Source organism: Podarcis tiliguerta, assembly GCF_965153285.1.
Source record: "Podarcis tiliguerta genome assembly, chromosome: 1".
In the NCBI taxonomy this organism is placed as follows: domain Eukaryota; kingdom Metazoa; phylum Chordata; class Lepidosauria; order Squamata; family Lacertidae; genus Podarcis; species Podarcis tiliguerta.
This window is the reverse complement of record NC_139534.1, coordinates 12,724,332-12,741,447: the sequence shown is the minus strand read 5'-3', so window position 1 is coordinate 12,741,447 and position 17,116 is coordinate 12,724,332. Positions and strand designations below refer to the sequence as shown.

Here is a 17,116-nt window from a genome sequence, read left to right as displayed (position 1 = left end):
ACCCCTTTCGCGGCCGGACTCCCGCGGGATGACGGGAGGGCTGAGGCGGGGAGCGATGGCGCTGCCCGTGGGCGCCTCCCGCAGCCGCTGTCCGTGGGCCCTGCGGGTCCCCGCGGCCCACCCGCGCCGGTACTTCCTGCTCCCGGCGGCGGACCAGGCCAAGCCCGGCCGGGCCGGGTTCCCGCGGCCTCCCTCTCCCCGCCGGGCCGCCCTTGCGGCGCCGCCGCCGCCCCGCTTGCCCATGGCCCCTGCGCGCCCCTGCAGCGGCGGCCCCGAGCCCGGCGGGCGGCGGAAGGCCGGCGTGGTGGTGGTCGGTGTGCCCAACCCGCTCATGTGGCTCCGCACCCGCCTCTACTTCTTCCTCGTCCGCGCCTACTTCGACCAGGAGTTCAGCATCCACGAGTTCACGGAAGGGGCCAAGCAGGTGAGGAGGGGCTTTGGGCAGGAGCCGAGGGAAGAAGGGCCGCCTCAGGGGGTCAGGATCCACGGGGCAGCAGAGCCCCATATCACGTCTTTCTCCCCATCGGCCCTTGCCAGTGCCGGATTTTACTACAGTAGTACCTCAGGTTACATACGCTTCAGGTTACATACGCTTCAGGTTACAGACTCCACTAACCCAGAAATAGTACCTCGGGTTAAGAACTTTGCTTCAGGATAAGAACAGAAATCGTGCTCCATACTTAACCCGAGGTACCACTGTATAAGCTAAACAAGCTATAGCTTAGGCCCGCACTCTCTTAAGTAAAGGTAAAGGGACCCCTGACCATTAAGTCCAGTCGTGGCCGACTCTGGGGTTGCGGCGCTCATCTCACTTTATTGGCCAAGGGAGCCGGTGTACAGCTTTCGGGTCATGTGGCCAGCATGACTAAGCCACTTCTGGCGAACCAAAGCAGCGGACGGAAACACCGTTTACCTTCCCACGGGACGTGCTTTCGAACTGCTAGTTTGGCAGGAGTTGGGACAGAGCAACGGGAGCTCACCCCATCACAGGGATTCTGACCGCCAACCTTCTGTCGGCAGATCCTAGGCTCTGTGGTTTAACCCACAGCGCCACCTACGTCCCATGAACCACCCGCATTCCACTCTCTTGGAGTCCCCCCAAAAATTAAAGGACAAAAAACTGTATTTTTTGGAATATTATATGGAAATTATTTGGAAAATTATATTTTCCAAAATATAAGATAAAAAATAAAACCTACATACAGTAACAGTGTTGTGCGTTGTGTAGGCTCCTATTTGTTATGTTCAAATTATTTTGGATACCTGTTAAGTCCATGAATTACCATATAGCATATATTCAACACAAAAAACAGTCAATTTGTTGTTGACAAAGGACAGCTGGCTATATAAAGGGCCCCATTACCTTCAGTAGCTTGGGGCCTCATCAAACCTAAATATGGCCCAGCTTTTCTCTGATGCAGATCTTCCCTCACCCCTTCTTTTCTGGCAGGAAGGGGGTGTCATTTTGGGATCCGCCTCAGGCGCCAAAATGTATTGGGTCAACCCTGGGTTATGGCGACCTTGTCTTTCTTCTTCTTTGGCAATCACTTGTAGCCGAGTAAGGTTGTCTTCCATGAACACGGTGTGAGTCCGTGACTGCAGAGGCCAATTCTGGATCCGCACGTCTTTCCACAGTGGGGACATAGGTTTCCAGACAAGAGTTGATCACGGTGAGGGATTGCCAAACCTGCCTTCCTCTTAGCACATTTCTCCCTTTCGTCCTGAGGTCGAGCGTCTTCAAAGTCCATGACACCTTTGGTAGAGGCTATTCTACAATTGGAGCCCTCGCAGGCCAGTGTTTCCCAGTTGTCAGTGTTTATGCTACATTTATACCATTCATGGTTCACTAGGGACCCTGGTGGTTCTGTGGTCTAAACCACTGAGTCTCTTGGGCTTGCCGATTGGAAGGTCAGCAGTTCGAATCCACATGACAGGATGAGCTCCTGTTGCTTTGTCCCAGCTTCTGCCAACCTAGCAGTTCGAAAGCACGCCAGTGCAAGTAGATAAATAGGTACCACTGCGGCGGGAAGGTAAGCGGCATTTCCATGCGCTCTGGTTTCCATCACGGTGTCCCGTTCTGCCAGAAGCGGTTTAGTCATGCTGGCCACGTGATCTGGAAAGAAGTCTGCGGGCAAACATTGGCTCCTTTGACCTGAGAAGCAACATGAGCACTGCAGCCCCATAGTCAACTTTGACCGGACGTAACCATCCATGGGTCCTTTATCTTTACCTTTTTTTACACATGGTACAGTGTCCTCGTATCATGCCATTGGGCCTCCTTGACACAGCAAAGCATAAAAAGTATAAAACTGTAGGGTTGGAAGCGACCACGAGGGTCATCTAGTCCAACCGCCTGAAATGCAGGAATCTTTTGCCCGCTGTGGGGCTTGAACCCACAACCCTGTGATTAAGTGTCTCATGCTCTTATTGATTGAGCTAAGGCAGAAATTCGACGGGTGAAGCTGCCCAAGCTCTGACTTCTTGACGAAAAAGGCAACCTTGCAAATGAGCCCACAGGGGTTACTGGCCTGTCCTGTTTCAAAACCAGCAACTACTGAAGTAGCTTGTTTTTTTATGCTGTCTGCAGAGGAAAGGTAGCCTATCCCCCTCCCCTGCCTAGCATGAAAATCCAAGTGGCAAGCATTTTAGCAAGCTAGTGTTGTTATTTATTTTTATATTTATTATTTATTATTTATATTTATTAGTTATTTATTTTATATCCTGCTCAGTTGTACAAAAACAAGAACGAAGTGGTTTACCAAAATGATAAAACAATAAAATCAATTACAACCATACATTAAAACATTACAAAAGTTAAAACATTAAAAAGAGATTACAATTACCTAGTAAGGTAAAGAAGTGAAATTATCTTATATCAGATAAAGTGGTGGAGGAAGGATGCAACAGCCCTGCCCACTTTCGCCAGCCTGCTCGGTTTCACTGCTGGTTGTGGTTCCACTTTCTCTTCAGTTACTGTGGAAGCCAAGGGAATAATGAGAAAACTATGCTACTTCCACCTAGCAGCCCACTCATTCCTGGTTACATGTGGCAAGTTGTTAAGTGTGAGTCTCTTACAAGTGAAATCCATGGAGGGTACCAGTGATAACTAAATGGCCCCTCTGGGCACATGGACTGTATTGCTTTGAGTATTAGATGCCAAGGAAAAACAGTGATGGGTGTTGAATTAGATGAATCCTTGGTCTGATGCAACAGGATCCTACCTCTCTTTCCCTGCCTCCCTACCACAACTACTCCAAAAGTCTAGTGATGAAGACTGCAGTGACTATGCCATTCCTTAGTTTTCAGGATACTGTTAAAGGTACATCAATCCAGCTAAGAAAGAAAGGTGGCATCCCTAACTCTGATTTCCCAGTTGCTTGAAATTCTTCTCTATTGATCCTTTTTCTACTGCACTACCTCTTGGTTGGGTAGGAGAGCCCTTCCTCCTTTTCTCTGGCACTATCCATCATTTGAGTCCGTTTTCAAGTTGCACAAACAGGACACCATTAAGCAGTCTAGGCAACTGAGCATAAAATAACTACCACTCCCTGTTTGCCGTTGCTTTGTTTGGGAATATAGCTGAACAACAAGAGCACATCGATTTGTGAGGCATAATATGTACTTAATACACAGAGAGAATACTGTGAATTTACTTCGGAGCAAAAAAATGATATTTGTTTGTGTGTCCTGTCTTCTAGGCTTTTGCTCTTGTTTCAAGGCTAATTTCTCAGTGTAAATATGATCTACTGGAGGAGCTTGTATCAAAAGAGGTAAATGTTTATTTCAATTGTTATGGTGAAACTGATATATCCATTGTTCCTTAAGCTGACGTAGTAGACCAAGACTAGAATACATTATTTGGGTCATATTTACCCCCATCTACTGCTTAAGCAGGAATAGCAACTGGCACCTCAAAAAACTGGGTTTAGCACCTGAGCTTCTGGTAACAGAAAGCAGGCTGTATCCTCCTGTGTCCTGCAGTTTATAACCTACTCACTGCCACTACGTACTCTCTTCATTATTTCTTCAGTCGCCCCCCCCCCCCCCATTTAACTCCTTCAGTTCTACTGCCATCTCTTAAAGAAGCACAGGTCCATTGCTCTTTCAGTGGGAAAGCTCATTCCTGGAAGATGTAGTACTACTAGGAAGCCCATCTATGAACACATGCAGAGTACCTCTCCCCTCATCAGTGAGCTATCTCCACCACCAGCCACTCATGGGGGGGAAAGCTCCCAAGTTAGAGACTGTAACCTTTATGGAGGGACTAAGTTGTGAGACCTGAATCTCTCAGTTAAGCACCTTGTGAAAAGGAGTGTGCCTGGTGCCCAAACTCAGCTCCCTATAGAGCACATCTTTGGAGATCCTGCCATTCTGTAGATGTGTTAACAATGATCCCTTCTCAATCAGATGCTGCAGGTGCTGAAGGAGAAGCTTTCTTCACTTTCTGAAAGCCACAGAAGTGCCCTAGCTGCTGACGTGGATGAAATAATGTACACAACAGCAGGAGATGTTGGCATTTACTATGATGACAGTGGTATGCAACTGGTTCAGAATGCTGTACTTTAAATCCTTTGGCCACTTTTGGGAAACACTTATCATCCGTTGTCTGTGATACTGTTCAAAGTACTTTTCTTCAGTCTGATGCTAACATTAATAATATTAAGGGCTTCTATGCCACTAGGGGGACACTGGTGGTGCTGTGGGTTAAACCATAGAGCCTAGGACTTGCCGATCAGAAGGTCAGCGGTTTGAATCCCCGCGACGGGGTGAGCTCCCGTTGCTCGGTCCCTGCTCCTGCCAACCTAGCAGTTCGAAAGCATATCAAAGTGCAAGTAGATAAATAGGTACCGCTCCGGCGGGAAGGTTAACGGCGTTTCTGTGCGCTGCTCTGGTTCGCCAGAAGCGGCTTAGTTATGCTGGCCACATGACCCGGAAGCTGTACGCCGGCTCCCTCGGCCAATAAAGCGAGATGAGCGCCGCAACCCCAGAGTCGGTCACGACTGGACCTAATGGTCAGGGGTCCCTTTACCTTTAGTAATAACTTCCACTGTATTAAGCATGGGGCTCATTCTCTCTTTGGCATGGCAGTTTTTGAGTGGACAAAGACCTAAAGCAGGCTTCCTCAACCTTGGCCCTCCAGATGTTTTTGGCCTACAACTCCCATGATCCCTAGCTAGCAGGACCAGTGGTCAGGGATGCTGGGAATTGTAGTCTCAAAACATCTGGTGGGCCAAGGTTGAGGAAGCCCGACCTAAAATCTTTAAGCTGATTAAGAACCTTTGAATAGCTGAGTGGAAGTAACATCCTTTCTCCATCAACAATCTCTTGTCCCACCACCTTCCTCACCTCCTTGAAAGCTGCAGTAGGTGTATAATAGCCTTCCAAATTAGGCTGTATGTGTGTGTTTGTTCTTAAAATCTTTCTGCTCCATCCTTTTTGTACCAATCCACTTATCAAGCTGTAGAATCGTATTTCCTCTTCTAATACTCTGTTTATCTTGAAAACAGGAAGAAAGTTTGTTAGCATCCTGATGCGTTTCTGGTATCTGACGAGTGCAGACCTCCCTGATGAGACTCCAGATGGAACCAAAATATTCCAGGTCGTGTTTGGAGACGAAACTTCACAGGAAACGAAGCGTCTTTTAACAGCAAATTATGAGTAAGCACATCCTTGGTTTTCTACGTGGCCACAGCATTGTGCTCTGTGTATAAAGAAACTCCCATCAAATCAGTGCATTTTAGTGGACTTTCTTGGAAAAAACAACAACCATGCCATTGTGAGAAAGCCACTTAGTTGACTATTTTCTCTCCTGAAATGTGAGCAACAGTAAGGTGGGTGTGGGGGATGAAGAAGATAATCGAATTTATGCACTTATAATTGTGAATAATACATAAATGTGAAAAGTCGAGGCCAGGAATAGGTACATTAAACTCCTGCAAAAGAGAGAATGTTTTAACAGGTCTCCTAAAGTATCGATACAGAAAGATTAAGATTTGATTGGTTTATTGTCCCAACATTTGTTGTACCATTGGGAAGTATCCAGCTAAATAAAAAAATTATGAGAGTGGAAGAACCATTGGACTTTCTCTGCACCCCACACAATCCCAAAATCTGCTCCAGAGGGTTGGGGGGAACCCAAAACAGATTATCAGGAGTACAGGGGGAGAAGAGTAGGGAAATGTTTCCTTTTGCAAGGAGATAACCTTGTGCTGGTGGAATATTTGCCTTATTTCTACATTGAATAAAACCCACTGGGATTAAGCAGCCAAGTTTGAGCCTATCATTACATTGCCAAACGATACTTTATCCGTCAGTTCAGTATTGGATTTGCTACAACACTAAAAGCTTTATAAAGGATTTCGGAACATTTTACTGCTTGGCCTGTGTTACAGACTCTTATTTCTGTTCTTTCTCCCCCCCCCCCCCCCACCTCAAGATTTCGAAGAGAATTTACACAAGGTGTGAAACCAGACTGGACAATTACAAGGATTGAGCATCCAAAGCTATTAGAATGAATTGACTGGACACTTTCATAGACAGTTATTAATATTCTGGCATATCAGAAGACATCTCAAGATTTGTGTGCCACAATCTTTTGTGGACTGCTTTTGTACTTCTCGATTACCGGAACACAGTCTTGCTCCAAAGCATAAAAATAAAATCTTTTTCAGCAGACTTGGAAACTTCACAGATGTGTTCTTTGCCCACCGTTGAAAGCATCATTCGAAGTCACTTTCAATACGAAGCATTCTAAGTGGTTGTGCTGAGAAATATTGGTGTAAATTTGAAAAAAAGGGATGCATCGTCTGGCAGTTCATAACTGAATGTCTTGTTCCCCCCCCCCCCCCCCCAATGATCTGTTCAAATGCTTTTTTCTTCGGGGTGGGGGGTGCACAATAAGGAAAGGAGAGAAGTGAGTTCCAAACTTCATGTTTTATGTGTCACCGAAAGTAGAAGTTACATAATGGATACAGACAAAAATCTTGGTTTTTCAGGAACATTAGAACTAATTTACAGCTTGTCTCAGTGGTGTCCAAACTTTGTTCAAAGAGGGCCAGATTTTATGAAGTAAAGTACCATGAGGGCCAACCAAAGGATTGAAGTTGTTGATTTTACCCTGAAGATGTTGAGCTTTCTTTAGGATTGAAGTTGTTGAGGTTTTTGGGGGGATTTGAGGGGTTTTTTTTGGGATTTTACCCCAGGAAATAAACTGCCACAGGGGCCAGATTAAACTGACCAGCCCCCGAAATGGACTTTGGACATGCCTGGCCTATCTCATCTGTAGCATTCCACTGTGAAAGAAAAGATGCTTTATAACTTGCGATTATACAGCAAGTTAAGCTTTGTGATAAGCTCTCTTCCTTCACTGCCCTTTCCCCCCCATCTCTTAAGGTGAGGTACATTAAAGGGTAGGAAGAAAGGGCTACTATAGGCTTGGTTCGATGAGCTCAATGTGATTGTGGAGAGATCTGGATCCTTATACATGCAAAGTGTGTTTTCTACCAGAGAGCTTATAAGTGACTATTATCTCACCCTACTGAGAAGGCATCTATTTTTTAGCTCCTGACTAATTCAGCAATGAAGTCCACAGTCATATTTCAATTTTGGTATTGCCTGTATGACTGTGGAAGGATTTAAACTCTGAACCTATATGGAAGGTTAGGCATATATTAACTCCACATCAGACTAGACTGCCTCATTGGCAAAACATGTTCTGTGACTTCTCATTCCTCCTACAATGACCTGCTCCTTTCTAATGCTGACCATAATCTGGCGGCTTAGGCACTCATGGAAGAATCACTGAGGGTGTTATGTCAACATCAGCCATGATAAATGGGTGCCCTGACTCTTCCCATAAGCCACAAATATATATCGCCATTGATAGTGCCTGCCAGCATCGGACAATACATTCATATGAATGGCATTCTAGTAAGCTGTTGGAGGAGGCTAAACTGTTAACAAATGACCTAGAGACTGCTTTCCCAAAATGCCTACCAATTTGGGGTGGTAGGTGGGGTTCTTTTTCTGCTGCTATCTTACTTTTATCATTCTCATTATCTGAAAGCTAGCGCACCTACTGGAGAGGGAATATAATACAGTGGAAAACTGATTTGCATGCAGAATCCCTGGAATCTTCATTTAAAACAAGTGGGGGGGGACCTTTGACTCTCCAGATGTTGCTGAACAACTCCCATCAGCCCCAGCAAGCATGGCCAGTGGCCAGGAATGATGGTTCAGCAATATCTGGAGTGCCAAAAGTTCCCCAAACCTGATTTAAAAAACATTAGGTAGCAGGTGATAAGAAACTCTCTTCTGCCTGAGACTCCAGAGGGCTGCTTGGTGGACATATCATCTGACATGATAACTGCATAACCCAAAACACATCTTATGTATGCTTGCAGGGTGTGGACCAGGCCAGTGATTATGCTGTCTCATTAAGTAGGGCTGCTCACCCCAATTAAGTATCTGAACTACTGTTGAAGGGATGGGTTTCCCAAACCCAAAACTGACTGCGCAGGCAGTTTTAAACTGCACCAAAATCCCTATTTTTCCTTAGCTAAAATGCTTTAACTTGAGCTCTTGAGCCAAAACCCAGCTGTATAAACAAATGCTCAGAGCCCTCTCCTTTATCAGTTTGTGACAGCAAGGATGGCCTTGACTGTACCAGTAGAACAGGGAAGACACATCTGTGCCTTATCTTATATCCCAACCACAAAAGACGCACAGACCTAGTCTGGGAACAATGCCAGAGGGTGTTCTTGGAGATGGTGACCTCTTGCTCCAAGATAAGAGTAGGAACAGGAAGATCCTTTTATGGTCAGAAGTATAGGAAGGAATACCCTTTTATGGTTAAGAGTGACATCTGTGATGTCAACCTGCGTGTACAAGCTGACGTGGCTGGATTCCTGGGGAAGGGGGAGAGGGTGCCTGGAGGATATATATACTGCATGAAATGTCTCATTTCTTTGGACTTGCTGTGGACTGACCACACAAGTGCATTTCTGCTGCTCCGGAGAGCAGAAATAAAGAACTCTTTCTCTGAACCAACCCTCGGTGTCATTTGACTTCCTTCCTCCTGTCCGGGAGCAACGCAGACCCAATCGGTGAACTCCAATAAGGCTACACTGCCTCTCTCCAAAACTGTTCAATTTCATTAACCAAACCTTCATAACATCTTCCAACCAAAGTGCTTTTCAGGATCTAAAGCAGGGTTTCCCAAACTTGGGTCTCCAGCTGTTTTTTGACTACAATCCCCATCATCCCTGAACACTGGTCCTACTAGGTAACGATGATGGGAGTTGTAGTGCAAAAACAGCAGGAGACTCAAGTTTGGGAAAGCTTGACCTAAAGGAAGCATAAAAGACCTTACAGTTTTAAAAAAACAAACAAACCCAGCAACTAATTGTTAAGGAGAAAAGAATCTATATTATTTTTAAGTTTGTCCCATTAGAGTAACACATTGATGCTGAAATGATTGTATAAAAATATAGTGTCATTAACACCCAGTGTCTCCTATGATTCCCGCCCCCCCCCCATCAATTAGAATTTGCTCTATGTAATATTTGAATTAATTTTAAAAAGGTAAAGGTACCCCTGCCCGTACGGGCCAGTCTTGACAGACTCTAGGGTTGTGCGCCCATCTCACTCAAGAGGCCGGGGGCCAGCGCTGTCCGAAGACACTTCCGGGTCACGTGGCCAACGTGACATCGCTGCTCTGGCGAGCCAGTGCAGCACACGGAACGCCATTTACCTTCCCGCTAGTAAGCGGTCCCTATTTATCTACTTGCACTTTGACGTGCTTTCGAACTGCTAGGTTGGCAGGCGCTGGGACCGAACAACGGGAGCGCACCCCGCCGCGGGGATTCGAACCGCTGACCTTTCGATCAGCAAGCCCTAGGCACTGAGGCTTTAACCCACAGCGCCACCCGCGTCCCGCCTGAATTAATTTTACAGGTAGGTTAAACAACGTATGAGGCAGGCACTGTTTGTGATGCTTTCAAAACCTTGATGTGATTCTGTGATGTCACTAAGGAATCTAAGAAGCGCTTTGCTGGGCCAGGCCAAAGCCTCATAAAGCCCTGCATTCTGTTTCCTGTATACCTGAAGGAGCGTCTCCACCCCCATCGTTCAGCCCGGACACTGAGATCCAGCGCCGAGGGCCTTCTGGCGGTTCCCTCACTGCGAGAAGTGAGGTTACATGGAACCAGGCAGAGTGTCTTCTCGGTAGTCACAGATAAGAAATGAGTGGAAGTGTTTTGAAGAGTATCTCAGAGGGTATGAGAGTCGGTTTAACCTACAAGTAGGAATGAACATATGAGCAGCAGATAGCATTAAATAAAGGAAGATCGGAGACGAAAATGGGTGGAATATTAGATTATGCAGCCAACAAAAGACTACCTAGAATGCCATGCAGAGATGGACTGGGAAGTCCGAGGATAAGAGACAGCGATGAATATTGTACAGTGTATTTATAAGTTGTAAAAATGCATAAACAAAAAGTGAAAAAAAGAACCCTTATATAAAACATGTGTAAGAGGCCTTATTCTTTGCACTTCCCTTCTGCAAACATTAGGTGGGAGTGTTTTTCTACAGCTAGAACATTTTGTTGCCACTCCCAACTATTTTATTCCAGCAACTTGAAACGCCAATGGCTGATTTATTCAAACAGCTAGTTTTTCCTAAATGGAAGGATACTCCTCTGGTTGAACCCAGCCTGATGCTTTTTATCTGCAGCAGATGGTTTGATGACTCAGTGAGGAAATGAAAACATGAATCCCAAATCTCTGCCAATTAAAAGCGATAATCTCTCTAATTTTGCAAATTAAACGATTTGTTCCTTGTTTACTTCTTTGGTATTATTATAGCTGAAAGTAGAATAAGCAGAATCCTACCCTCTAAGCACTAGTGGAACTTCTTGGGCTATTCACCTCCTTCCTGACGACCTCCCCCCACCCCCCAGCACTTTGAAGCCTATTTTGCATCCATAACGACTATAATTTTCCATTAAAAAATAAAATGAAGACTGCTGGAACTATTGACAATTTGGGGGGGGGTTTTGGGGGGGGGATTAAACACACATTTATTAGCCTATTTCTCAGTACTATATAGGGTTTTCTATAGTCTCCCATCCAAGAATTGACTTGGGCCATAGATTCAGCCAAAGAACTGCATTATGTTAATTATTTGTTGCATCCAGCCCTGTACCACATTCAGTGCTTGCCAAAGTTGCAGTAGTGGAATAATTAAAACAAGATACACAGTCCCGGTGCTCCCCCCCCCCCTGGGGTTACTCAAGGGTACTCAGTACTGGCACTTGCCCCCCCCCCGCCAATGTTAAACATGTGGCACTCACTGTAACAACTTCATGGTAAGTACCAGAACCTTTATTATTATTATTTTTAAAAAGCATGGCACAACCCTAATTATAAACCACCATTATGGAGAAAAAATAAGATTTTGCAACTGGTAAAAATAGGCACATGTAACAGAAAAGCAGCAGAGGCAAAATGGATTGCAGTAGAAAGTCTTACAACAAGTAGGTTTTCTGTTTTGTTGCTTTGAATGGTGGACAGTGGTACCTCGGGTTAAGAACTTAATTCTTTCCGGAGGTCTGTTCTTAACCTGAAACTGTTCTTAACCTGAAGTACCACTTTAGCTAATGGGGCCTCCCACTGCCGCTGCCACACAATTTCTGTTCTTATCCTGAAGAAAAGTTCTTAGCCCGTGGTACTAATAAAGGTCCGTATAGTAAAAGCTATGGTTTTCCCAGTAGTGATGTATGGAAGTGAGAGCTGGACCATAAAGAAGGCTGATCGCCTAAGAACTGATGCTTTTGAATTATGGTGCTGGAGGAGACTCTTGAGAGTCACACCCATAAGGACAGGGCACGTGGCACCCATATGGGATGGGGCGTGGTACCCATAGGGAGAAGACACAGCACATGGCACCCATATGGGACGGGATGCGGCGCCCATAGGGACAGGGCGCACAGTGGGGCCTCAGCCACCCTACAGCTGGGGGGAGGCAGCGGACGGACAGCACAGAGCCTGTGGGACCTAGACGCATGGCTTGTGCATGCTGCAGGCCCCATGGTGACGAGTGCAGCCCGCCATTTTTTTCACCCCCTGTCAGGGTGGCAACCGGGGCAGTCTGCACCCCCCGCACGCCCCTTCATACACCCCTGAATAGAGGCACTGGAAAAAGCTTTCAACTGCAGTACGTTAGTATATGCATTGTTCTCAGGACCTCTGAGGGCGCTGCTGTCTGATTTCTCGAATTTCTAAAAGATGATTGATAAAGATTTAGAGATGAACATGGTGGAAAGCCACAAATACCTCTTGAAACCCTCCCAAGCCTCGCCAAACTGAGAAAGAATATGGATAAGCTAGAGCAGGGTTTTCCAAAGTGAGTGAGGCTGAATGATGTCCTGGCTGGATGCTATTGTCAGTTTTGATCATGTGTCAAATGAAGCGCCGATCCCATGTGTACACCCATTTTTAATGTGTAATGTTTTATTATGTTTTTATATATGTTGGAAGCTGCCCAGAGTGGCTGGGGCAACCCAGTCAGGTGGACAGGGTAAAAATGTTGTTGTTGTTGTTGTCGTCGTCCTAACAACCTAATTTGTTGTTGTTGTTGTTGTCCTAACAACCTAACCTGTATTCTGCTGTGGTCAGACCTCACCTGGAGTACTGTGTCCAGTTCTGGGCACCACAGTTCAAGAAGGACACTGACAAACTGGAACGTGTCCAGAGGAGGGCAACCAAAATGGTCAAAGGCCTGGAAATGATGCCTTATGAGGAACGGCTAAGGGAGCTGGGCATGTTTAGCCTGGAGAAGAGGAGGTTAAGGGGTGATATGATAGCCATGTTCAAATATATAAAAGGATGTCACATAGAGGAGGGAGAAAGGTTGTTTTCTGCGGCTCCAGAGAAGCGGACACGGAGCAATGGATCCAAACTACAAGAAAGAAGATTCCACCTAAACATTAGGAAGAACTTCCTGGCAGTAAGAGCTGTTTGACAGTGGAATTTGCTGCCAAGGAGTGTGGTGGAGTCTCCTTCTTTGGAGGTCTTTAAGCAGAGGCTTGACAACCATATGTCAGAAGTGCTCTGATGGTGTTTCCTGCTTGGCAGGGGGTTGGACTCGATGGCCCTTGTGGTCTCTTCCAACTCTATGATTCTATAATGTCAGAGGGAGAATCGCCTAATGCAGTTTCCCCAGCAATGTGGTTCAAAAATACCATGAGACCCTTTTGGGCCAAGAGTTTGGGCAAGCCTCTTTACAGTTACCAGATAAGGCTGTTCTGGGTTAAAATTGCTGTTGCAATGAATTTGTCCTTCTAGATAGTTGTCTCTCTCAAGAAGCTTACTGCCATTCAGTACTGTTGATCTAGGGTCACACAGCTAAGAGAAGCTGACATTTAAACAGGGGCGTAACATTTGCTTGGAGGAGCTGAGAAAGGCTGGCAGTCTGTGCGGGGAGAGGGTGTTGGGTTTTTAATGGAATTTTCCTGCTGCGTTACATTGCACCCCCGCAAGCACCCTTTAAACTAGCAAATGGTGCTTTGAAGGTTTTGACTGATAAAGGGGAAAGCCTGTGTGGCTAAATGCAACCTGTAAATGCACCGTATGCAGATTAGGCTTTTATGGATTCAGATTTGGGCTTTTTATGTGCTATGGCCCATTGGATCCCTTTTTGCAGTATTTCTCATTTAGACTATCCATTGCCAAACCACTATAGCAAAAGTGGTTTAAGCCTTTAATTACTTACCTGTGATTTTCAGATTTGAATCCCAGCGGGTCTCTGCAGAGGGATGTCTCTAGCTCACCTTGACTGGTATTCTGTCAGTTTGCTTTCACATTCTTCAGCCTAAATGTATGACAGGGTACCAGCCACACCTTGTGCTCTTCTCTTGCAATAATGGTAAAGGTAAAGGGACCCCTGACCATTAGGTCCAGTCGTGGCCGACTCTGGGGTTGCGGTGCTCATCTCGCTTTATTGGCCAAGGGAGCCGGCATACAGCTTCCGGGTCATGTGGCCAGCATGACTAAGCCGCTTGTGGCAAACCAGAGCAGCACATGGAAACGCCGTTTACCTTCCCCCTGGAGCGGTACCTATTTATCTACTTGCACTTTGACGTGATTTTGAACTGCTAGGTGGGCAGGAGTTGGGACAGAGCAACGGGAGCTCACCCCGTCCCGGGGATTCAAACCGCCGACCTTCTAATCAGCAAGTCCTAGGCTCTGTGGTTTTAACCCACAGCACCACCCGCGTCCCTTAAAAAAACTACCTTGCTCCTGCAAAATTTGATATTATATCAGATCTCATTCTTCCCTCCTATCCTACTGCAGCCACGCACTAGTACAGATTTCCGAACAGACCACACACCCCAAGAGTCACTGCTTTGGATAATGAATTTAGACGTTGTGTTTTTCTGTCTTCCAGCCTCTTCCTTCACTGCTAAAACAATCTCTTTACTTGCAGGACTCTGGGATCTGTTCTAAGCAGTCCCCCCCCCCCCCCTGTTCTCTCCATTCATTCCTGCTAGAGAAACTTAAATAGGATCTGCAGCGGTTATAGCTTCCTCCCACACCGTTGCATTGTCTCTTGTGGTTTGAGAAAGTATTTGTGCAGGAATTTATGATCACTTACTATGATTTTTTTTTTAAAGGCTTTCATTCACAACACCCTGTCTACTTCAGCAGTTCACTTTCCTGCTTTCTTTGCGTGCGGCACCCACTGTAATTGTTTTTCCATGCTCAAGTCTGTTCTTGAACACTTTGCTGTCACAAAGGTAAAAGGGCTATGCTTATGCTACACTTGTGTGTTTTCAGCGCATGCATGCGCAGACACACACGCCAGAGTGGTGCATGCTCTAGTTATCTCCCGCTTGGACTACTGCAATGCGCTCTACGTGGCGCTACCTTTGAAGGTGACCCGGAAACTGCAATTAATCCAGAATGCGGCAGCTAGACTGGTGACTGGGACTGGCCACCGGGACCACATAACACTGGTCCTGAGAGATCTGCATTGGCTCCCAGTACATTTCCGAGCACAATTCAAAGTGTTGGTGCTGACCTTTAAAGCCCTAAATGGCCTCGGTCCTGTATACCTGAAGGAGTATCTCCACCCCCATCATTCAGCCCGGACACTGAGATCCAGCGCCGAGGGCCTTCTGGCGGTTCCCTCATTGCGAGAAGTGAGGTTACAGGGAACCAGACAGAGGGCCTTCTCAGTAGTGGCACCCACCCTGTAGAGCACCCTCCCTTCAGATGTGAAGGAAATAAGCAGCTATCCTATCTTTAAAAGACATCTGAAGGCAGCCCTGTTCAGGGAAGTTTTTAATATTTAATGCTGTATTGTTTTTAACATTTGATTGGGAGCCGCCCAGAGTGGCTGGGGAAGCTCAGCCAGATGGGCGGGGTATAAATAATATATTATTATTGTTGTTGCTGTTGTTGTTGTTGTTGTTGTTGTTGTTGTTGTAAAGGTAAAGGTACCCCTGCCCGTACGGGCCAGTCTTGACAGACTCTAGGGTTGTGCGCCCATCTCACTCAAAGAGGCCGGGGGCCAGCCCTGTCCCAAGACACTTCCGGGTCACGTGGCCAGCGTGACATCGCTGCTCTGGCGAGCCAGAGCCGCACACAGAAACGCTGTTTACCTTCCCGCTAGTAAGCGGTCCCTATTTATCTACTTGCACCCGAGAGTGCTTTCGAACTGCTAGGTTGGCAGGCGCTGGGAGCGAACGACGGGAGCGCACCCCGCCGCAGGGATTCGAACCGCCGACCTTTCGATCGGCAAGCCCTAGGCGCTGAGGCTTTTACCCACAGCGCCACCCGCGTCCCTATTATTATTATAGAACCATCTTAATTTGAAACATCCTGACTCAGGCATCCTCCAGTCTTTACATCTGTATTGATCTTGCATCAGTTCCAGTCACAGTGCAGTGGTGCCCTGCAAGACGAATGCCTCGGAAGACGAAAAACTCGCTAGACGAAAGGGTTTTTCGTTTTCTGAGGTGCTTCGCAAGACGGATTTTCCTAAGGGCTTGCTTCGCTAGACGAAACAGCCCTGCCTCTCCTGTCATGGCGACTGTCACTGCACGCACACACGCTCGCTTCCCCGCTCCTCCGGCTCACTCCCATCTTCCGGCTGACGGCTCCTCCGGCTCCCTCCGACCTTCCGGCTGCCTCGCGCCGCTGCCCACCACCCTCGCACGCTCCTCTGAGAGCCGCTGCCGCCAGCAGCCAGCGTTGCAGCCGGAGTCGCGCTCCTGAGCCCCGCCACCCTCCAGCAGCCGCGTCGCGCGGTGGCCACAAGGCGCGGGTGAGTCCGAGCTACCGGCTGCGGCAGCTGCCCTGCTTCTCCCCGCCCCTCCCCGCCGTTGTTTGTTGTTAACTGCAGTGGTGCTTCGCAACACGAAAAACTCGCTCAACGAAAGAACTCGCGGAACGAATTAATTTCGTCTTGCGAGGCACCACTGTATTTAGATGGTGGTTGATTCAAATTCATATACAATGCGTCATCACCCTAATGGACCATGCTAAGGTTTGTTAAGTTGGCTATTTTTATAGCGCTTGCTACTTGTTGTCTTGGCTACTGGTTAAGATTATGTAGAGACCTGTGATTCCAAATGCTTACTAACACCTTGTCTCGTTAAGTTCTCATAGATTAAGTATTTGATGTTCAGGTTTGCTATGTCAGCGGAAGCCCCTTCCTGTTTGACAGGATTGGTAGGGGTTTAGCTCCTCTAATGTCCATCAGCACGCTGAAAGGTCTGGGACGCTTCCTGCTATGTGTGCAGAACAAGGAGGCAAGTCATCATTTACTCCTGTCCTTTTAAAAGGGGCTGCTTTGCAGAATCACATTATCCAATGTTCGTCATCGTCGGAGCAAGCGGAACCTAAGTAGCTCACATCCATCTCCATTAGCTCCTATCCATGCTCAGGGAGGGAAGGATTAGACCAGAAGGATGCCAACCTCACTGGTTCTCAGATTTGGGGCTGTAAAACAAAGCTCTGTTTAGGAAAGATAACCACTGAATGTGTTGAAGAATTCCCCAAACACCTAAAAACAGTGCTTTTTTTAATGTTTAGGGGTACTCTTATTTTCC

The 17,116-nt window shown here is 46.7% G+C and overlaps 1 protein-coding gene and 1 long non-coding RNA gene across 2 annotated transcripts in view; both read left to right on the top strand.

Moving 5' to 3' along the window:
* LOC310665347 overlaps positions 1-17,116 on the top strand; it is a 122,193-nt gene that overhangs the window by 7,156 nt on the left and 97,921 nt on the right. The gene's annotated exons all lie outside the window — the stretch shown is intronic.
* Positions 4-6,675, top strand: MAIP1 (matrix AAA peptidase interacting protein 1). The gene is made up of 5 exons (XM_083413555.1): positions 4-424; positions 3,699-3,770; positions 4,408-4,534; positions 5,508-5,658; positions 6,437-6,675. Exons 1-5 carry the CDS (start codon positions 29-31, stop codon positions 6,513-6,515), a joined length of 825 nt encoding a protein of 274 aa, XP_083269681.1. The 5' UTR covers positions 4-28; the 3' UTR covers positions 6,516-6,675.

Coding starts and splice junctions, on each gene's coding strand:
- MAIP1 (XM_083413555.1), top strand. CDS start 29: ATGACGGGAGGGCTGAGGCGGGGAGCGATGGCGCTGCCCGTGGGCGCC. Junction 425..3,698: donor TCACGGAAGGGGCCAAGCAG/GTGAGGAGGGGC, acceptor CCTGTCTTCTAG/GCTTTTGCTCTTGTTTCAAG. Junction 3,771..4,407: donor AGGAGCTTGTATCAAAAGAG/GTAAATGTTTAT, acceptor CTTCTCAATCAG/ATGCTGCAGGTGCTGAAGGA.